Genomic DNA, 23,255 nt, shown 5'->3' with positions numbered 1-23,255 from the left:
TTTCCAACTTTTTTCATAATTGTTGCTCCATCAGTCGTTATGGTTACAATATTTTCTTTCAGGGGTAATCCATGTTTCGCTAATTTAGATTTAAGCAATTAATTAAACCATTAATTAGCTAATTAATTTCGCCCGTTATGGGGACATAAAAACAAAAACGTATACTATTTTGCTATGTTCGCGATACCTGAACATATAGTGGAGACAATTTAAAAAATTTCTAGTAAATACCGAAAAACCGGTATTTAAACTTGTGAATACCGGTATTACAAAATTGTACAAATGGCTCAAAATACCGGTATTCGGTATCCCGGTATACCGGTATTGCACTCCCTACTTGCAATGCAACCTCATGAGCGAAAGATAAGAGAGCGGAAAGTTGTGCATAAGTTTCAAGAAATCATTAACCGCTTAACAGTTTAGCCTGTATGCCGTACGTGCATCGATTTATCGGATTTTGATAGTTGTAATTAAAAAATAAATCATTCGTAAAGATTATAATTCAGTATTAAAATTATTTCGAATACATGGATAAGTGAAGTATTCAATGAATTTCCATTTGAATAAAAATAAGAAAATATTCTCAAAATAAAAGGTGTAGTCTTATTAGATAGTAAAGAAAATAAAACAGTTAAGTAATTACGTTTTTTTTTTTTTTTTTTGAAGAGGTGTTTTCTAAGGTGATTCAAAGCTGTTCCATAACTGGAATAGGTTTGAATTGCTGGAAGATGATATGACACGATGCTAAGTTTGGTGATCAGAGAGGTATGTTAGTGTCGGTGCAATCAAGATACAATATTCCTGTACGATAAAATTTCTCTTACAACTCGAATTGTCCGATTTTTTTTTTCTTTTTTTGATAATTGAGTGGATTTATTATTTAGCTGCAGTTTGGCCTCTTCTCTAATCTAATCTGCTTATACATCTTCAAAAAAAAAAAAAAAAAATTAAGTTGATTCGTCTCTTTTTTTATTTTACTTTATTTTATTTATTTTCGAATTCCTGTATTATTTTTTCTTTTCTTTCTTTTTTTTTTTTTCCTTTAACAAATGGCAAGCGCCTAGTTTAAAATATTTTTTTTTGTTAAATTTCGCATCATTTGGATTAAAAGAATGCAATTCATAGCCCTAATCCTTTGAATTAGTGAAATTTAATATGAAGAACCCCCTTATATGTTACAAGTCTATTAATAAATTAATTATATATCTCTCTGTCGGTAAGTGTGAAAGTTTACTATCTTTGTGGTGCCAGCTGAATTTTTTTCTCAAATATTAAAGGGTTCTGATGCAATAGGATGCTACAAAGAGATATTTTAAGGTCGTATAAATTGTACATTAAAGATTTTGTTATGCTCGGGATACAAAAAAAGCTTTCTTCTATCAGGTCATGGCACACACACCATTGCTTTCATTTATTTGCCTTTAAACGCATGCAATGACAAAAATAACTTTCGTGCACAGAATTTTCATTTTTAAATCTGTATTGAAGGTAGCAATTACTTTTAAAAACAAAAATCACTTCCTAAGGTATCCACTTACTCCCTTATATGGATAACAATAACAAAAAGTATTTAAAACAGGATGCCGTTTAATTAAGATGTGAAATAAATTGATAATATGAAGGTTTAAATTCATCGTTACAATAAATTTATGTGATAGCTGAAACTCGTGCTGCCATCTCTTGTTATTATTTTAGATTGAATGTTTCGAAAATGAACAGATTCGTCAATAGTCTCTTTTCTTTCTTTTCGCATTCCGTCATTTCATTCTCTTTATCTGCATTACGTCCCGGTAGGGTTGCGAATGGCGTTTCTGACTGATTAAGCATAATGGCAATGCATTCGCTTCGTTCATCCGAATAATATCACGCGATTTGTGAACGCAGGCTACTACATCAACCTTGCGAATAGCTGATGCCAATAATGGAAGACGAAAGTTCAAAAAGTTTCAAAAACAGTTCAGGACGTGTATCAAACATGAATCATCAGATGATTTTTTTTCTTTTCAATATAATTAGGATAATATTCACAAGCTGAATGCAATTTCCTCAAATGTTGCAGACTTGCGCACTTGCATCATTCGAGAGACAATATTGATTGCATTTATTTATTTAATGAAATACAAATTTGTTTTCGAGTTTTGCTTTCCTGGAATGCTATATTGAAGTATTATTTAAACTTATTTTTTTAATTGCATCTAAATTTTATTGCACCAATGAATCCGTTTATACCGATTTATACAATGTAATAAAGGGCGATGCTCAATAAATGATTTGTTTTAAGGCCCTTCAAACCAGTTTTACATCAAATCCCGCTTCTCGTCCCTGATTATGTTAACGGTATTTCAGTTTCAATAACTGTTTTCTGTCTTTCATGTGTTTTATTTATTTTTTTATCAAATACAACTTTGCATATTGTTTTATTATTGTATTCGTATTTGTTACGAGAAAATATCCAGTGTCTCATCAACGTTATGTTTCCTTAACTGAGTTTGAATTTTTATATTTCATTTCTCTTTTGATTTCTTTACTTGAAATGCATCTTAGTATAATACCATTTAGCGAAATGATGTATAGACAATATCATGCGCGTGCAGGGACAAATGCAGGAAGGATGATGACCTCCTCCCTCCACCGAAAAAAAACCCAACAACATCGCGATATTTTGCATTCTGGAAGAAATACTGTCTTAAGGTTGATCGTTTTTGAGCAGTTTTGGACATGATTGTTTGATTAAAAAAAATTGACCAAACCAGTTAAAAAAGAATTAAATAAATAAGACTATAAAAGAATTAAACAAACTGATTTACTCTTGTTGTGACCTTATATATTGAATCTTCTATTAAAAAATCAAGACACCTCATTGATGAACAGTAAATTCGCCGCGTGGAACTCCAGTATAAAGTCACAGTTGTGAACATAGGCCTTTCCATACTATCAAGTCAAGACCAGGGTTTAAAAAAAGAGTATTATATATTATGTTTTATTAAAGAACTTATATATCTATAGATATATATACACTTCATGTACTATATATAGAATATTATATTATATAGAATATTAATATTAACTTAGACTAGAGTTAATATTAACCGTTTGCAGTTATGACAGTTTTGAAGGACGATTTGCATTATTGCATCTTTTTATTTCTTTCGAAATTAATTAACATAATAAAGCAGCTCTAAATGAATAATGTTGATACATCCGCTCTAATTAAAATTATATCTAATTTTGCATTTTTTTAAAAGTCACGCAGCATTAACGGCACCCCCAAAAGTCTTATTCCCAGAGGATTTGGTTCCATTTATTGATCCCCAAACCTCGTCCCTAAGACCAGCGTGACACCCCACAAAAATGCTAGTCTATGTCCGCTTCTGTTCCCACGTCTAAGAATTATGTTGTGTTAAATTATGCACATCTTCCACTTCATACTCACAACACCATTTACATAACCATAATGGTTTTAATCAAAATGGGATGGAATGCCATTACGCTAAGTTTTCGCTTTTAGATATTAATAAATGTACTTTTGTATGAAACATCAAACGATTATCACGTGGATAGAGAGAATGTTCTTGGACAGGTGTTTTCTAAAGAAGACCACCGCCCCTGAAATCTTTTTATCATTTCTGCCAGTTCTGCCACTCGAGCCAACTTCATCGTGATCGTCCTCTTCCTGCTCACCTGGATCTTCGGAATCTTCGCTCTCGTCGACCTGGGATTTGACAGCGACGAAATACCCGCCTTCAACCCTATTTTCCAAATACTCAATGCCTGCTTGGTAAGTTTCTCTCGTTAGCGAAGAAATAAATTTTGCTCTGAAATGAGTTATATTGAAATGAATTATAGTTCCTTTTTAATAAATATTTTTCTTACTTCTTTTACGTATGGAATTTTTAAATTTTTCCACAGCTAGTTATCGCTGTAAAAACACGCTGTGCCCTATAACTACGAAAACTCCATAGAATATCGAATAAAAAATACTCAAGTATTACATAAAAACGAAAATTTTTTAATTAATACTAAAAATATTGCGACACTATTTTTTGCATGCATTCGCAGTTTTCATTTATATTACAAATGAAATCATTTTACTTCATTTCAAAGACGCATGATGTGATCATTACTTTACCCTGCATTGCGAGTCCTTTCTTCTTCACAATGAATTCCAAAAATAACGTTTTGGATGAATGACCTTATTTTATAAACGGATGCTGTTTTGTATCAGAAAATGAGATCTTCGTGCGCATAAACAAAAGAAGAGCGATTAATAAAAATCTTTTTAACAAACGCCACCTTTTGTGCTCGCAATTTACGCGCCCATTTCTTGACGGAGATAAGCATTGACGTACTTCAGTTTCTTTAAAAATTGAAATGTGTTCATTTTTTAATATTCCTTTAGCACTGAAAAAAATTCTATTTTATCTCATTCCTTTTTAAAATTTGCTTTATTCTTTTTACACTAATTCGTTATTAAAGTCCAATTTCTTTTAATATTCATTTTTCTAATTATATCTATGCTTCTAAAAAATTATTTCATTTCTTTTATTCTCATTTCTCTAACTCGGCTTTTTTTTTAATTTATAAAATGATTGGAATATGAATAATATATCCCATATTCTAAAATGGCACTCCTACCATTGCCTTTATTGCTTACATCTGAGAATAAATCTACTTCCAAAGAAATCGACTGCCTTCTTTTCTAATATCCTAATACCAAAGGTTTTTGCTTCTTTTTTGCAGGGTATATTTATCGCCTGCCTGATCGGACTGGGATCGAAACACTTTCGCTATTGCCTCTGCCACTCGGACAAGAATAATACCAAAACGAAAGTAAGAGATGTCATTGGATAGATTTAATCAATTAGCTCAACTAGGTCAGAAGAAAGAGACAATTCACGAGAAAAGAAAGACTTTTTTTCTAAAAATAACCACTTACAGAAATGATTGAATACATTTAGGGATAAACTGAAAAAAAAAACATTTGGCCAATGGGTCTTGCTCACTTTCATGTATGCTTTCGCCTATACAAGAAAGTGGTTCTTCAATTATTAAATATCGTAACAGGCTCACTTTTTATTGCCCATAAACCATTTAAAATTTTCGAAACAAAATTTTTTTATTGAAAATTAGGATTCACCTAAAACAAAATATCGTTAATCATTCATTTTTCAGCACCTTTTTATTCTCTCTGTTTTGTCGTCCAAATATCCCAGAATTCCATCAAAGATTTAAAAACTTTTCAAGTTCCCAAATGAACGAAGAAGCAGAAGGTAGAAAATGGAGTATAATTCATAATTATCAAAAATCCTTGAATTAAAATAAACTCTTATTAATGGAATAGCTGATCCAATAATGACATTTTTTTTTCTGACGAGCTCATGGAGTAAACATGTTTGAAAGGCCGTTCAACAAAAAGCTCTTTGACTCAGATTAAAGGTCAATGAATGAGGAGTTATGTGATTATTTGCTTATGGAATTAAAACCATATGGCATTCCAGGACGGTTATTATTCAATATATCAGTTTGGGTGTCATTTCTCAATAACGTAACTGAATCTAATGACGGTTTTGATTATAAAAATCTGTTTTGAATGTGTTTTTTTAAATCGACTGTGATTTCTAATCATTGCTCTATTTAGAAATTTCATTCCTTTTTCTATTTTCAGGCTATGAACCTCGATCCATTTGACATACATGACAAAGCAGCAGTCAATAACAGAAAAAAGATCTGTAAGACCATTTTTATTGTTATTAAATATTTAAATGCGAATTTCTTATTGCTTTTTTTATTCCAATTGAATTGAATTGATATTTTAATATCCAGCTTTAATGGTCGTTATTTATGTCGAGACTGAAGATACGAGAGCAGTGAAAAATGAGAGAAGAATGCTTATTGACTTTCAAGTTCGAAATGAAACTTCCGATGCACATCTCAGAAGCTGATTATTCACGATTGAAGAATGAAAATTTCAGGCGCTATTTTTCACATTAAAATTTCAAAGGACCAGCACTTGATAGCGCAGCAAGCATGAAACTCTCCAAGCAATCTCATTTAAAAGCGTGTGTAAAAAGATCCCTCATGGGAAAGATTCCTTTCTATTTATTATCATTTTTTGCTTTAGATGCTTACAACAATGATCGTTTTTAATCTTCGATTTGCAGTTCTGTCTTCCACCACTTAGATTCACTGACATTCGATAACAAAAGTCTCCAAAAAATTTAGGTGATTTTTCAGCAAATGCTTATGCTCAAAATTTTCATTGCAATCCTATTCGTTCTTCCGCCTAAGAACAAGTCCTCGCGTGACAACATTTTATCATTGTTTACAATTATTACACAATTTAACTCCCTAGCCAATTGAAAGGGAAAATCAAATCCTTCAATAGAATAACACAGTGTGTGTTGATAAACATAAAACAGGATGTCAATGATTATATAAATAATGAAAACATACAATATGAAATCAACATTGTTGTTGTTTTTCTGTGCGTGCCTTGCACATTCAATTCATTTATTATAAGAAATTCCGTTTTTATTTTCCAGAAACTCTTATAATATTTTGCTTAATTTTCCTTACTGAGATCAGTAAGGAAACTACTGTATTTGGTTCCTTACTGAATCCCTATTGTTATTGATAGAAGCTTCATGTTTAACGAATCGTGTTTTGTCCTTGCAGATGCTAGTTAACAAGACGACGGCCTTTCCTAAAGAGTCGAATCCGAAAACGAGTGGCACCGTGTCTAAAAAAAGACTGCAGAGTAAAGTGATGCAATGGAGGATTAACATTAAGAAATTGTTCATTTTACTTCTCAGAAGCGTATCATGTAAATAAAATATATTATAGTGTTTAATATTATATGTTTTCTGGTGATAAATATACTGTTAAAATAGTTACAAAATAAAATATTGTTATAACTATCACATAAATCTGCTCATATAAAAATGTTAGATTTATAATTAACCCTCTTCCTCTTTTCCTGCACCCTATTTCATTTGTTTATTAAAATTCTAATTCAGTTGCTATTCTTTTTTTATTGGTTCTTTAACACCGTCTTTCTTATTTAAACACTTGCGGTAGCAAGAAATTCACAGATAACAGTCCGCTGCAACTCGCAGCGAGGCCACACAAAGTATCTTGTTCCTTAGAAAAACATATCCTGAAAATGGAATTCCTTTTCGACCTAAGATGTGCTCCTGTAAACTATGTCCGCGAACATTATTTTTGTCAATTGCCTGCGGATGTGTGTTAAGCACATCGTTGTCGATTCTGTGACAAAAGCATCTCGAAGTGCGTAGCATCTCTTTCCATCACACATGGTTAACATCTATTGACATCGCAATAATTCAAATTCGCATTATCCGAGTAAGTCTTATTATTTTTAATTTAAAATTTGTTTAGTTAGTTTTACTAGTTTTAGTAATGAGTTAGTTTATCAGATAACTTTTATCCTAAAGTATTTCATAAATATACATTCGAACTGCATCACCATCTTTGTAGCTAAGCCTAAAGTTATGCAGTGATAGGCTTACATTTCCAATTTTCAAAAGTAATTCTTTTCATGTCAGATGATTTACAAAGTGGAAATATGAATGACATTTCCGTATGAAAATCGATTTTTTCCTTAACATTTTGGTAATCAAATTGCTAACTACTGTATTTGGTACTGGTTCAGCTTTTAATACAAAACGCTTGTGCAAAATGTAAACAGAGCTAACGATCTTAATGACAAATACTATCTCACTAAATAATTTAGACAATGTTCAGATGACACTCACTGTTATGTTTGCCGAATGATTTTGACACCATAAGAATGACTAATACTAAGTCAGATGAATAATAATAACAACAATAAAAAAAAAGCAAGCGACTTTTATTGAAGCATGGAAATATACTTGTAGGTGGAGGTAATTCTTTTATTAATCGTTTAACAAATAAAATATGTTCAAGTGTGTTCTAAATGAATGGTGACTCAGGTTGTTCTTTTACACAGAAAATTCTCAAGCTTGATATTGATTCATTTCAGCAGTTTTCTTTGCCTAAAGAAAAGCCTTTGAAACATAATCTAATAATTATTAAAAAGTCAAAATGCTTTCTTCATTGCAAAAAATTTCAACTATTAATATAGCATATAAATGTAAAGAAGCTTTGATAATAAGTAATGGAGAAGAAAAAAAAATCTTTTTTCTACAAATGTGTCAGTAAAACATTTCCATAAGATTTAGGGAAACATTAAATCTGAACATCAGAAACACGATTATAAAAATCTATTTATTTTATCAAACATAAAGAAGTAATAATACTGACAATACAAAGAAATAATAAAAATCAATTTTGTATAACAACGAGAGAATTCAGATTTAAAACATTTCATTATAAAAAAGCAAACATACAATTTCTTTATAAAAATCTACATCTAAAATCTCATAATTGAAATCAACTAAATATATCTGTTCTTTATGTTTAGTATAACATCGAAACATATTAACATTAAATGAAAAAAGTTTTAATGATTTTTGGAATACTACAGCTTGTATTTTTTATGCTCTCTTTTAATAATAATTTTACCTTTATTGTGTATTTTTCCTAATGCGATATTTTATATGTACTTTTCTTATATATAGAATATTATTTTTGGTACAATTCAACAGGAATTTTCTTAGAAGAACAACATTTGTTTACAACAGCATAACATTTATTAGGTTAAAATAAATCATAATTTAAATTTAAAAAATTATTTTTCATATAAATTTTGCATTTTTGTTAAATGTATTAAAGACATTCTACATACACACAACAGAATCTGGAAAATATGTTTTTTAAATTTATCGATACATAAAAAGCGCGTTTACATGCATTTTCGTTTTATTTTTGACAATAATTTCACTGTAGGTGTCTTAATGTTTCAGAGCTTGAACTTTTTCTATTTGATTGATATCACTGAGTACCAAATTCTGACGCTGTATAAAAATAACCTAATCTTCCATTGTACAAAAATATCATCTGATAACACAGCATTTTAAATGTTATACAAATAATCTTTAAAAATACCAGCTTCGAACAATTAAAAGTGAAAACGGTAATAGTTTACAGCACTCTCGTTCACAAAACATTGTGCTTACATTCGACCCACAAAGGGGCAAATATACGGCAACATGTTTGTCCATCCAAGTAAGAGCCTACAGGTGACAGTTGCTGTCTTTCTGTGCATCCGAACAGGCCTTGACGTAAATGGTGTGATAGCCATCGACATCTTCAAGCTCTTTGGACCTGAATTTGGCAATAACTGCTTTGCAACCGCAAGTGTTGGGAGTTAGCTTGCATTTCACTTTAGCGTCTTCTCCTGGCGGTATGTTACTGAAAAAAAAAATAATTATTTGTACAGTCGGACCTTGATTTAAATGAATTTTTATTAGTTAAATTCGGAGTTATTCGCAATATCGGGACTTTTATCTCATAGAATGAGCCTGATAAAAATTACATAAAAACATCAATGATTAGAAAGTGTATACTTTATTTAGCAGATAAAAAATACAACGAATAATTACTCACTGTTTAATCTGAAATTTAAAAGCATGTACTGAATAATGGTTGACAGTTTCTTAGAATCCTGCTTCGAAAAAAATTCTTTTCCGATTTTACACAAAGCGAGAAAAAATATTGCGTCGTTTACATCCTGTAACCATGTTCGTTGCTAATGTCGACCTGGAGATTTTGTGGCGTTCTGCAAAAGCGTTCTTGTCAAATATCAAGTTCTTCTCTCAGACAAAAACGTTTTCGTTTCTTACAATCTGTTGTGCTTCACACTGTTTCAAAAATCAAACGTTCTGCGAATACACCTCACTTCTTGAGCGATAAGAAAGGAAATCCCTATCCTGTCCAGTCTCACGATGCCAGGATTTACTCATTACTCTTTGCCCTGCAATCATTTGAAAAGCAAACCGGCTATTTTCTAACCCAAACTAATAAAAAAAAAATCGTCTCTTGAAATAATTACTTATTTGTTATCTTCCTTTTAGTCGGGGAAGAATGACATTCTTTAAATCGCGAAATGAGTAGATCGGGGTTTCTTAAATTAGGATACGACTTAATATTTAACTAAACAATCGCACATTCTGAATCTTTTTCCGGGTATGGTAAGCAAGTATTCATTCGTCACCATGGGATGCCAAGCGCCGCTTTGGTCGAGAAGTGGCGCAAAGTCCAGCTTACCACGCTGAACTGAGTGATCACTTGTCAAATAAATAATTCTAGACTGCAACGGAGGATTGCGTGGTGTAGGAACAATTGAGCTGTGATTTCGAGACAATTCAAGGCCCGTCGTGCATGCGAAACTGATACGATCAATCCGTCAGAATTATGGATTATACCAATCCGAAATACCATTTTCGTTATCTTAAGAAGGTTCAGAATGATGATGTCCCAAACAGATATCTAATAGCTTTAATTTAAATAAACAAAAGTTGGTTCATCGCAATATAGCTAAGATCTGAAGAATTGGTGTGTAAGTGATATCAGATCTCTATTTTGATAAGTAAGAGCGCAGATCCGTTATGTCGCTTCTTTATAACTTAAGATTGAAGATATATTAATAATGAATGGGGAATTCATGACTTCTATTCACACATTGTTATTGCGATCAGGTCTTGTTCTACAGAATCGTATTCATTGCAGCCCTATTCTTTCTCCGCAACCTATTTTCATGTTTTCTTCCTTTTCTCGGAATGCACTTTTTTGTCTGAGAATGAAGGCCATCACACGCGATAGTGGCATACTGAATTTCAAAATGAAATTGCTACTTTCTTTTGACATGTGAAAGATTGAATAGGTGCGTAACGCATGCTTGGTTATTTTACCCTTTCATTTTCAGTTTGGTGGGTTTTCCAAATCCGGGTCCCTCGATGATAAACTCGCCTCCTTTCAGAGGTTTGGGTAGAGGATTGCTCAGAGTGGCAGTCACAGTGATGGGTTGGTTTTGGACGATTTCACCATCAACCTAGAACATAAAGCGACATTTTAAAACAAATATAATTACATTTATATTAATAATAAAAACAAAATATAATTACTGGATACATTTTTTCACAATATTTATCGCAATCTCAAAATAATTTTAGCTTTTATTAAAAATGCATCGAATGGCTGTATTAAAAGAATAAACCCAAGCTTGAATTCTTAGAATTCTGTCAGTCATTTCACATGAATAATGTAATGTGAAATGATTGGCATGCAAGCGATGTCTTCATGGAGTGAGCATCTTTGTTCAAAAATGATGTTGTGGTTTCTGTTACAACAAAACTGTCATTTTCGATTATGGTATCCCTTTGCTCTTGTACTACTTGGTCAAGTACATCGCCCGTAAACTTCAGGCCGGCTTTATTGTTTTAAAAATCTTAATCTCCAATATATATATATATATTCGTCTTTTCAGTTCCTATACAAAAAGATAAATATGTAGGGAAAAAATATAATTGTGACTGTAAGGGCGCCAAAATTTAAATTATGTCAGGTAAGACGACCAAAGTCAATAAATCATGCCAATTAAAATACATTTAATGAAATAAAAGGACATGATTTACAAGGGGACAAAACTATATAGGACAATAACATTTCATTACAAATATAAATTAAAATGATACTCGGGGCAACATCATGTTTACTGCTTGCTTCCAAGACTTGAACTACTGTTTATTGCAGCGGCCGCAAGAGGGCCAAGGAAAACAGTTACGGTTACATAATTGCATAGAAAATACGATTCAAGATTCTGAAAAATCTCTCTGTTTATGAGCTTCTTGAGTATGAAAAAAAACTAATAATAGAGAAGACGAAAGAAAAATGTAAGTCAATATGGCACCTGCCTCAAAAAAAATACTAGATGGATTAAATTTTATATGTAGTTTATTTACCAAAATTGTATGTATCAAATTTCAGACACGACGTATCAATGGGATGAAAGTTTATTGTTTAGAAAAAATTCTCGGTTTTCTTCACACTATCGGAGAATTAAGCAAATTGAGATAACATCATTTATAATATCTGATGTATTTCTTTTTTCATTGTGTGTCGACACTCGTTCAGCCAATTCGTTCAGGGAAAATATTAATCTTATTTCTTATCAAATTTTTGTGACAAAAATTAGAAATGAGTCTTCAAAATGCAGAGGAGATTCGGCAGAAAATGTTAACTCAGCAATCGAATTGTCTTTCCTGAAGAGCTATTATTATTATTTCTTTTTCTTTTTTAATTTCAAGAATAAACCGTTTTCTTTGGGTGCGCGGGTTTTACGTCAGAAAACATAAAAACTGAAAATAATATGCACGACAAACCATCAGCATAAAAATTAATTCCGAATACTTTTTATAGATTTGTTGCATAACTTCCGCCATTTTTAAGAACGTACAAAATCACGGGGAAAAATACGAAAAAAAAAAAAAAATCGAAAAGTAAATACTCTCATTCCATTTAAGCGATATTATGAACATTTCTAATTCAATCTATTTTTAGCAGAGAAAATTTTAGTGCTTGTGTTAAACCATTTTGATTTCGCCAGATAAGAATGATAGAACTTCATTTATTGCGCATCGCCATGCGCGAAGTAAAAATATAACCAGCCGGAGTGGAGTCCATTTGTGTTTCCCCCCTCCCATATTTCTAAAATTGTTCGCATCAGCCCTGTTGCCAAAAACGGCCTTTCTTCAGCAGTACCTGTATGGAGATGTCCGGCATCCTGACCCTGAAGTCGTCCTGTGCGCAATAGTCGAACCCCGTTTCTTCGACGTGCGCCATGGCCGAAATGAGGAAGGCGCACTGGTCCACCAGAGACTTCTCGTACTCCGCATACTCCAGCCGCATCGTCATCTCCTGCTCTAAAACGAGACATTGAGCCATTTCAGAACACAAAAAATCCATCGAAATGCACAGTAAACATGCCAATAATAACGATAAGAAATCTTTAAACGTACGCTGAAGAGATTATATTCTGAAGAGATTAAAATAACTTCTTTTTATCAAAATTCGGGGTTGAGAAAAAATGACTGCGAAAAAAATCAAAATCAAAAAATTAAATTAGAAAAAAACAAATAGTACATTCAATTGAATGAAGGTTTCAATTTAATTTAGTTTAATCTTAAAAATTGGGCTGAAGTGATATAAAAATTGAATGACAAAATTTTTCTTAATTTTCAAAGAAAGCTTATGATTTTTCTTTTTCATCACATTCACGATGGTCTGATTCACTTCTAATGCTATTTTCAGCAACGTTTGAGGATTTTATTTTTCATTAAAATAACGAGTGAAATAAAACCAGCAGAAGTAGACTCTTCCGAACTATCTCGAATAATCTCTAATAAATGTCTTATTAACAACACGCCACTGAGATAATTTGAGAACAGTTGGCAGAAGCACAGACTAAGATCGAAAATTAATTCATTTATAAGATATGAATCCTTTTCCGATTTCTGTAAGGTAAGGTCACCATTTCAATAAGATACTTTGCCTCGCACAGGCGCATCTCTGAATCTTTTGCCAGCGCAGTATGAGAGCAACAAAAAACACGAGCGAGCAGATTTCCCGACGGAAGGCGGCATTTTATACGGAACTACAAATGTAAGCAATATCAAATCTCACATGTTTATTGCTTCACTGTGTTTGTGTCATTGGAAGTAAAACCGATAAACAGGCAACCCCTTGACGGAATTCAAAGTTTAGATGCTAAATCAATGATGGAGATTTTAGTTCTTTTCGTTCTGCAGTTATCGCATTAACTTACACTTTGTCAAATGCGCGGGCAGCCTTCCCTGAATGGATTTCATTCAAAATTTGATGGAAATGTACAAATTAGGAGTAGAGGTCATATTCCAAACCTCATCCATCTAGCTCAATGCGTTTTTGAATGATCGTTTACATAAACAGGCAAAATTTCATTTTTTTTTAACTCGTGGATGTCTGGAACCTGGAGATTTGCCAAAATCTTGAATTCGAATTTTTTGATGATTACAATATTTTCTCTTCGCGTATGAGAAAGCAAAATGTGTTGTTTATCTTTTTCTACATTTCAACCCTCATTTCCTGGTTTCCTATTGTAAAATGATGATATTTTAAAATCTGATAAGGCGTTCCTGATTAGCAAAATGTAACCTAACTCAACGATGAAGAAAGTAACATTTCTGTCTACCATGATCTGTCATGCTATCAAAAATTATATCCAATTTTATGAAAAATATCCATTTGCAACCGAGTTCTAGGTTGGAAGACAAACCCACATTGGAAGTCCTTCACTCTAGGGTTTAAACTGTAGACTTTAATATCAAAACTTTAAATGATCAAATTATTTCATTCAAAACTTTAAACTAACAATTTAAACTTTATAATCAATTAATTCTGTTTCGTCACAAAAAAAAATCAAATCTGGCTTTATTTCTATACAAAAGACTTTCCTTTTTATTCTACCTTCATTCATAATCCCATTTGTGGTCTATTCGAATACGAATAGGCGATGTTTTCGTACCAGTAAGCATCTCCTCGCTTCCTTGGATGCTACAGAAATGGTGGTTTGGTTATGTGACCACGTCAGGACCTATCCACTACGGAAAGGATAGATTCATAGCAATGGCTGTTTTGGTAAGTGATTGCTATTGTGTAGCTAAAAGGCTCCGATCCTTTCGACACATTGGACAGTCGACTGCCGATGTGGAGTGATTTGGAATTATTTCCATTGAATGTGAGAATTATTATATTTTAGAGTTGCTCTGGACTTCTAAAAACCCTGTTGTTCTCACACAAAAACAGATTAAATAAAACCAAGGCTTCCGGAATGGTGCCGGGAAAAATCTGTCCTGAAATAAATACTAAAGCCGCATTTTCTTACCAACGCCGGGTCCCAACTTGATTTGGAACTCGTCCTTCTTGATGAGTTTCTTGGACTCTCCAGTGTACAGCGCCGAATGGACATGGAGGGACACGCTCACCGTGAACTCATCACCCCCGTCCTTTTTGTTCAGAGCTTTCAACTTCACCTGAAATGGGCATAAAATCAAACTGTGAGTGAATGAATGTATAATTTCGCATTTTTCAACACCAAATCTCTAAAAGTCTCTTTCATTTGCAAAGAATCTGCACTAAGCATTTGCAAACAATTTAATGTCAGTCTTTAAAAGTATTTGTTTATCTTAATCCTTAGATTACTGCCAAGGAGGAACCTTGGAGATAAGAAGATTGTCGCTAATTGTAAAGGAGCTTCTATGCGTTGATGCATTCCTTTTTTAAAGTACAAAATACATCCTTCGAGAGATGTCAATAAATTACGTTTCACTTCAAACAGTAGATGGAGATTATTTGATTGAGTGGCATTTGTTCAAATTCAGTGACACAGTTTCAATATCATAAGCCAAATAAAATGAATTTTTTGCCAACTGGCCCAAACAATCAAAACAAACCAGCGGGAGTGGTCTCTCGGAAACTCTCTAATACAAGTGTTATTTCAAAGAACGCCTTGCATGGAACTGGCGTGCATCAGTTACGAAAGATTTATCTTTAACGTGAATTTAGTGATGTTACCGAATCCATCCTGTGATTCTTGATGAATTTTTTTTTGGCAATTAATCCCTGGCATGCGGTGAGTTGTATTTAAAGTCGAATTTGTGATGTAGACACGTTTCTCCCCCCCCCCCCAACTTATCGAAACAAGAATCTGATACGAAACTACACTTGTAGTCACAAAATGGCATAAGAAATTTGAAATATTTGTGTTTTTGAGTTATCGCGCTCATACATTTCGAAAATGATCGACAGACGATCCATCTCATATCTTTAGCCCGAAGCGTTTTGGAGTTCCCAGACAGGCGGGCCGCCAAACATGTGTTCAAATTCTTGGAAGTAGAAAGGGAAGGGTCTCAGGGAAGTGCAGATTCTTCAATAATTTGAATTCAAAGGTTTTGATGATCACTTTATCTATATTTCGTAAAAAAGAAAGTAAAAATTAATTAAATATATGCTCAATTATTACATAATATTTATATTTTAAAACAGAACTGATACAAGTCCACTAATAGAAATTCTGATGACGCGAAGCCAGTTTTCTAAAGTGACTTTGCTCTTCATTAGATATTTATTAATTTATATAGTATTCATAAAATACTTGCGCATTTCGATGTCAAGTATGTCAAAAAAAAAAAGTCAATAATACTTATGGAGATTGCACACAGCAAAAGATAATTTTTTAAAAAAAATATCTGTGATTTATTCGTTTTAAAGCAATTCTTAAGGACAGTTATTCCACTTTTGCCACCGTTCTTTCTTTCAGCTTTCTTTGCTCATGAAATTTCCCGAATGTGAAGACTTCTTTTCCAACGCGACTGGTGTTTGGTATAAAGCCAATCGGAAGACCCAAGATTGACGTCTTTCTGCTAATGGACACTCCTGTTGCCATTTGTTAGTCCAGTATATTTCGACGCATAGCTTACTGCTCCGCACGAAAAAGGAGCGTTTTTTACCTCATCTGTGAGAAGAATTTAATTTTATAACAGGTTTCGCCTGATGTCAAACTGACATTTGAAAGAATTTCGTGCAAGTAACAGAAACGTGGGAGATGAATGTCGAAGATTCTTGAAATCTTAAAAGCATCTAGTTAGATTCACAATAGTCGAAAAGAAAAATTATTAATTCTTTAGCACATTAAGCGCCAAGGTCATCAGTGACTGACACTGAACTTCCCGTTTAGGCCGCATCAGTTATTGTTGGCTGATGTTAATTTTTTCGTATAGACCACGACCGTCGCCGCCGCCGACTGAAAATATAAAATAAGATCAAAAACAATATTATATATATATATATATATATATATATATATATATATATATATATATATATATATATATATATGATATTTTAAACTCTTAATTTAATCCAAATTAATTTCCAAGATTTTATCTTAATTTATCCCATCGAAACTTCAGTCTAAAATATTCTCTTATTTCGTGATCCAATTCCACTTTCGGTTTAATTAATTCCTCTGTAAAAATAATGCGCCATCAGTACTACGTATCAAGAGAGAGTGATATCCTCGGTTGCTCTTGAAAAGGTATCAAAGGTCATCACGTGTATTGAATTGGCGCCTGGCCAGAAATCCTATGTTATATAAGAATAGTGATCATTTGTTCGTCCCTTTTTTGCCTCTGCTTTACTTTTATGTTTGTGCCGCGCTGCGTCTTGTAAAATAACCATGTTTGTCTCCCGGGAGAGAACAGAGCGAATAAAACGAAATTAAAAATATAACATGTCTCTTCAACGTCTTCAAACCTGGACTCTACTTAAACAAAAACAAACATCTTTACCTATTATTTAGCCAACAGGATTTGAATCTATTACATATATATATACATTCTATTACTAAATGCGCCTAAATTTTCCTTATCAAAATATTTTAATGAGTTTAATTAAAACACGATTACTCTAAATATCAAGAGCCGCGGCGACCTGGTAATTCGGCTTCAGAACCGTAGGGCTTCAAGTTCGAGACCTGATTCCTCCGAAGAACCGTCGTATAAGCTGGTCTGGTGCACGTTTAATACGTCGTGGCCAAATGTCCTCCCACTGGTCTGTTACGAAATTTGGAGAGGGGGATACCAGCTCAGGTGTCATCCTCGTCGTCTGACCGCGGTCCAAAATGACGAGGTCCGTCCCAAAATAGCCCTAGTGTATCTTTAAAACGGGACGTTAATATAACTAATTAGCAAATCTAAATATTGAGAATATCGGTGGACACTGCAGGCCAAATGGGAAGGAAAGCAATATCGCCCTGGCGCTTAATATGTTAAATACCAATTTATTCTTCGAACTGTTTTCTGATATTAATGAAAACTGTAAAAACTTCTGCACACAGATAGGAATCCATTTCTTACAAGTCAATATTTTAACAAAAGAATCAGCGTCATTTTTTTCATTATCGAGGCAAACATACACCAAATAATTCTGACTTTTTTTTTTTTTTTTTTTCAAAAGTTTTAAAAGAATCATCGATATTTACCGTGAATGGTTCTCCGATGACGATGTCATCCAGGAGTGTGAATTCGAACTGCACATCTTCGAGGTCGTCATTCAAATAATATCTCGAGAAGACATCTTTGCACTGTCGGAGGGCTCTCAGCATTACTTCGCGTTCTTCTTTAGATCCTAAATTGTAAAAAAAAAAAAAAAAAAAAAAAAAAAAAAAGAACCTTTTTCAGAAAAATAGAAAAGTCTAAACATTTAGCTTACTAATTGAATCTTTTTTTCTTTCAAAAAATAGAAATCTAATTTAAAATAAAATTATGACAATCTTTTCTTTCTATTTTTTCTTTTTTCTTTCCTAATCCAAAAGCGAAATAAATGAGTGAGATCTATATTTCAGAAAAATTTTCTATTTGGATTTTATAAACTAGTTTACATTTTCCCTTTTAGTAATCTTTGTGTTTTAAATAATATTTGATTTTAGTCTTTTCAAGTTCATTTACTATTGTTCCTTTTACTATGTTTTCCATTTGCACTAAATTCAATTTCATTCATCATAACTAATGCGTCCTATTTTGTTCATTTTCTTCTTCTTTTTTTTAAATGTAAAGCAATACATATAAATTCTTTTGAATTCTCGGAACAGAACACTGTTTACACCTCCCCATTTTTTTTATTACTCACCCTTTGTATTCGGAAAAATAATTCGATCACTTAATACAAGAACTTGTTTATCGCTCTGAAAAAAATATATATAATAGTTTTAAATCAAATTTTTACGAAAAATGAATCTACATCTTCTTAGGATTCTGTAGGCATTTTTAACAATTAAAATTAAATAATAATAATAATAAATGAAAGGTGAAAATGATGTAGCGTCTTGAATGGTGTCGGGGAAGAGTACAAAGGGTTCAATTTTTAATTTTCAGGATTGATAAATACAGTCCACCTGTTTTTTCTCCTCATTTTCAGAGTTCTTATTCCCTAGATAATAACGGATTTAATAAACGAATGATTTCGATATTTAAATCTAAGGTTTTTTGTTAATCGCCCATTCTTGGACACCTTTAACGAATTGAATTGAAAATAATCTATTTCTCGTCTCATTCCGTTGTATTACTTTCGTCAAAGTTATTTTTTAAAATCACAATATATAGCTATCTTGTCACTTTTATCATAAAATTTTATCACCCTTCTTATGGACAAGAATGAGAGATTTCCTTTAGCTTACAAAGACAGGTGCATGAAAAAAAAATCCTCTCGGTCGATGGCAGCCTATGACAAGTAATGATATAGATTTTAAAAATCCAAACAGAAACAAGATTATTCCGACTCACGTTCCAAGTGTTTATATTCGTGCGTGATGTCTTCTCTTTCAAATTTTCCCACAGCTTTCGTACTGATGCACTGACCGATCCTGCAACGGAAACATGTTTCTTTGAATCACGATTCTCACTTCAAAACATTCGCAAACTTTTATACAAGAACAAAATTGTAAAATATATATATATATATATGAAAAAAATGCAGAATGAAACAAAAATGAGAGAAAGAAATCATTCCATTCTGAAATTTAAATATATGTTTTTCAAGTAGTGTTCCAGCAAGCAGACGAAAGAAGAAGTTGGGAATTTTTAAAGAGGGAAAAAAATCAACTTAAAAATTCAAAACCAAGAAACAGCGTTCAATAGAAAGTCATTCTTGAACAGATTTTCAGAACTGAATGCAAAAAAGATCACTGCTGAAGCATTCTGTGTTAAAAAAGAAGAAAGAAAAAAAAAAAGCTTTTAATGTGAAGCAGACATTTTGTAAAAACAATATTTTAATAATAAATTCGAATACAAATATTTATTAATCCGCTCACATTATTGCCGGATATCTGTTGAGCTTCTAGTTTAGAAATTCGCTGCACGAACGGGGCACACAAATACTGCCAAAATATTTTTCCATAGAATCAATTATTCTAGACGACTTTTTTTAACTACCCCCCCCCCCCCCAACACCGAAAAAGCTAACATCAAATCACATGATTCTATTTCCTTCATGAGAGCTATTTTAAATTGAACCGAGGCTTCAACAAAACAGAGAAATCGGATTGGCTGGCCAATCTACAAATCTTTGCATCCCATGACGACTACATCACTATAAGCTTGTACATCTCAGCAACTTTTTTGAAACAATATTTTATTTTTCTTACGACAATCATTACTCAAGTTTTACATATAAGAGTATTAGAGCCTATGCGATTTATTTAAATGCGAGGAACCATTTCATTTAAATATTTACATATAGAAAATGCAGTTTTGCTTCCCTTCCCAGATATCTGATGGTGCATTTCACATGACAAAAGAAAAGGCACTTAAGTTCTAAAAAATAAATAGGGTATTATAAAACAGACATAAACAAAATGATGTTTCATAGATATGATAAATAAGTCCTTATAATATTGGAGTAGTTGAATTTGGCCTTTTGAATCCAGCTTTTTTTTTATTATTAGATGCAAATCTTTTCTTCTCAAGAAATAATGAGACTTTCAAACTTATTCTACATCATTTTTCAACAATTCGAAATGTACTAAAACTTCTTTCGATGTGCATGTTGACAGTGGCGGAGAGCACGCCATTTTTATCCATTTCATAAAATGAGTCAGCCGCACGAGGAACGATTGAAGACGCATGGTGATATTTTTAGTGTAGATGCATCTTACTTCCTTTCAAAAACAGGACGCACATCCCCCGGCTCTATATTTAAATTTTGTGTTTTGTTATAAAACCATTGTCTAAAACCAACGACATTTTCTGTTTTCAAAAATGTTGGCGATTGTGGTGCATAGCCTTTTATATTGAACACCATTCAGTACTCGGCTATCCTTGCGAGCACAGTAAACCTTCTAAAGTCACTGGGACATTTAGAAAAGTTGCCAATAGGAAGAAAATTCGTAAAAATTTCTTCTCCAAGAAAGTCTTTCCCCTTTTTGCCGACGGGCAGGGCACATCGCCCTCTCTCACAGAGACGCCAACCTTACTTATCAAATGACATGTGCAGCAAATTATCTTACTAATGAATTGAAGATTGACGAGTGGTACCTTTGAAAGATCTGTGTTATATTTCTTCGCTACACCTTTAAAAACAAAAACAAAAACCATTTTTTAACAATATAAACCTTCTTGTGAAAAAGTTTAAAAGAATATTCTTCCATATGTTGAACATCTACTTAGCATTAGGAAGGAAAATGTTCTAATCGCCTCCATTTTAACAGAATTTTTAATACATTCGCTTTATTGATTTTTTTATACGTATGTAAAAGTCATCTGCAGTTCAGTCATAATTTCCATTAAAAATATCTCATTTATTCATTAAGAATTATTCTATTTGAGTGCCAGTATAATGACTGAAAGTACCACAGTCCAAGAGGTAGCTGGTTTTTAGCCCGAAAAAAAAATGTTCCGATTACCATTTACAGAATCGACTATATATTTATACAGTCAAAAATAATTTTAAGCAAATTCAAAATTATTGCGAATATTCAGAAGAAGAAGAATAATTTTAAAAGCGCCGTGAACTGTAAGACAATATTTATTGATAATTACTTTCATTATTAGTTAATAGAAATTCCTTACTCTTCCGTGGACTTCTTGATGAGCTTAAGGGGCTGATTGGGTCCGTGGTAGCGCCAGTACACTTTGTCGGCGTTCACTTCGGCGAAGAGGAAGGTGGTGTCGAAGGCTTTCTTCACCTCCCCCCGTTTGATAGCTGCCACGCTAGCCGGGCCGCAACGGTACAGACCTAACAGTTGAACAAAAGTTAGCACAATTAAATGTATTAAAATTAAATGAATTGAGATCAAGTGAACAATTTGATATTAAAATTCCTGTAAGATTCCATTTCTTTATTTAGAAAAAGTGACAGTAAAAGCCTTTAATACAGATAATAAATTAAAGTAAAGTAGGAATAGACGTTAAAAAAACCCTGTTATAGATAATATGCTGAAGAACACATGGAGTAAAATAAAGAATACAGTACACGAATGTAGAGGAAGGACTGGAAGGATAACAAAAAAGCCAGATAGCCCGGAGTTCTATGAATTCATTTCTTTGCTCACCAATACCAGAAGACAAAACTCACTGTTATAATATGCATTTTATCACTTCTTACTGAGTACTAAGCCCTCCATTTATCTGAATGCGAACGAGTCGTGGCCTGGTTAATCATAAAAGCAGTTGCCGGTAATATGTCAATTTAAAATAGAAGGCTCTGTTTTATATGTTTATATACTGCACTGCACATTTCAAAAATTTATTAAAGAAAATGTAAGTTAAAAAATATAAATTGTTCACATTTTAACATCAATTCTGTCATACCCCAACTTAAATACAGGAAACATACACAAATCATTAACATAAATCATAGGTTTTAATCCTTAAGAAAATTGGCTCGAACTGGTTTTAGTTTTCACTGATAAAGGATTACACAGATATGAAAAGGTAACCCTAAGATAAGAATCAAAACCTACGATTTTTAGGTTTTGGTGAAGTCTTTAATAGACGTCTTGCCTTCCTCATTTAATTAGGTTAAAAGAGAGCTGGACCGGATAGTACGGAAGCCGGATAGTCGCGAACCGAATGCTGTACTTAGAACATAATAAACAGAGAGTTGGAGGAGGAACTCCAAGTGCAGAGAATAAGACAAGCAGCATGAAGAGAAAGGTTCACTAGCGCATAACATTTTATACAGATAATCATAATTTATCAGTAAATAGTGATATAGCTATACATTTTACGCGAGCATATAAAAAACAGTGATTCAATGGCATAATTTTTAAATTCATTTATTATTATCCTTTATTATTATTATGATTCAATTATTTATTATTCCATTTGATAATTAAATGGTTTTATTTTACCGTCCGATTCTTCCTGGGGCGTGCAGTCTGCCGCCTGCCAACCACCGTAGCCGCCTGGTTCGAGATCTGGTCGCTGCATCCACACTTCATTCCACACGTGGAAATTCCTAAAAGAACGATTCAGATTTAAAATTAAAAATGGACGTTGGAAAAGAACAAAGGATTTTGAGAACATCTGACCAGTATCTCATCTACCCAAAATTAAATGAAACATAATTTCTTACAATCAATAACATTCATCTGATTCCGTGCACAAAAATGTATCAAGAAGTTCAATCTCCAACCCATTCCAGCCCAAGAAATGTTCGTAGTGATAATAATGATCATAAGGTCCTTCACCAAGCGGCAAACATGTATAATTGGTGTTGTA

General features: G+C 32.7%; 2 protein-coding genes across 3 annotated transcripts in view; one reads left to right on the top strand and one right to left on the bottom strand.

Moving 5' to 3' along the window:
* LOC129966487 (uncharacterized) overlaps positions 1–6,955 on the top strand; it is a 64,337-nt gene extending 57,382 nt beyond the window's left edge. The window contains exons 26-29 of the mRNA XM_056080915.1: positions 3,634–3,778; positions 4,741–4,830; positions 5,666–5,729; positions 6,676–6,955. Of these exons, the coding sequence (XP_055936890.1) occupies positions 3,634–3,778; positions 4,741–4,830; positions 5,666–5,729; positions 6,676–6,686 (310 nt within the window). The 3' untranslated portion in view covers positions 6,687–6,955. The remainder of the gene's footprint in view (positions 1–3,633; positions 3,779–4,740; positions 4,831–5,665; positions 5,730–6,675) is intronic.
* An 894-nt stretch (positions 6,956–7,849) lies between these two features.
* The window catches only part of LOC129965469 (annulin-like), a 75,708-nt gene continuing 60,302 nt past the window's right edge, over positions 7,850–23,255 (bottom strand). For both annotated transcript variants that reach the window (XM_056079362.1, XM_056079363.1), the window contains exons 9-16: positions 22,886–22,992; positions 21,603–21,768; positions 19,320–19,399; positions 18,020–18,165; positions 14,864–15,011; positions 12,703–12,863; positions 10,854–10,993; positions 7,850–9,354 (exon numbers count right to left, since the gene is read on the bottom strand). In XM_056079362.1, the coding sequence (XP_055935337.1) occupies positions 9,177–9,354; positions 10,854–10,993; positions 12,703–12,863; positions 14,864–15,011; positions 18,020–18,165; positions 19,320–19,399; positions 21,603–21,768; positions 22,886–22,992 (1,126 nt within the window). In that variant the 3' untranslated portion in view covers positions 7,850–9,176. The remainder of the gene's footprint in view (positions 9,355–10,853; positions 10,994–12,702; positions 12,864–14,863; positions 15,012–18,019; positions 18,166–19,319; positions 19,400–21,602; positions 21,769–22,885; positions 22,993–23,255) is intronic.

Source organism: Argiope bruennichi, chromosome 4 (genome assembly GCF_947563725.1).
Source record: "Argiope bruennichi chromosome 4, qqArgBrue1.1, whole genome shotgun sequence".
Lineage (NCBI taxonomy): Eukaryota > Metazoa > Arthropoda > Arachnida > Araneae > Araneidae > Argiope > Argiope bruennichi.
Note: the sequence above shows the minus strand (reverse complement) of the source record. Positions and strands in the feature narration are given on the sequence as shown.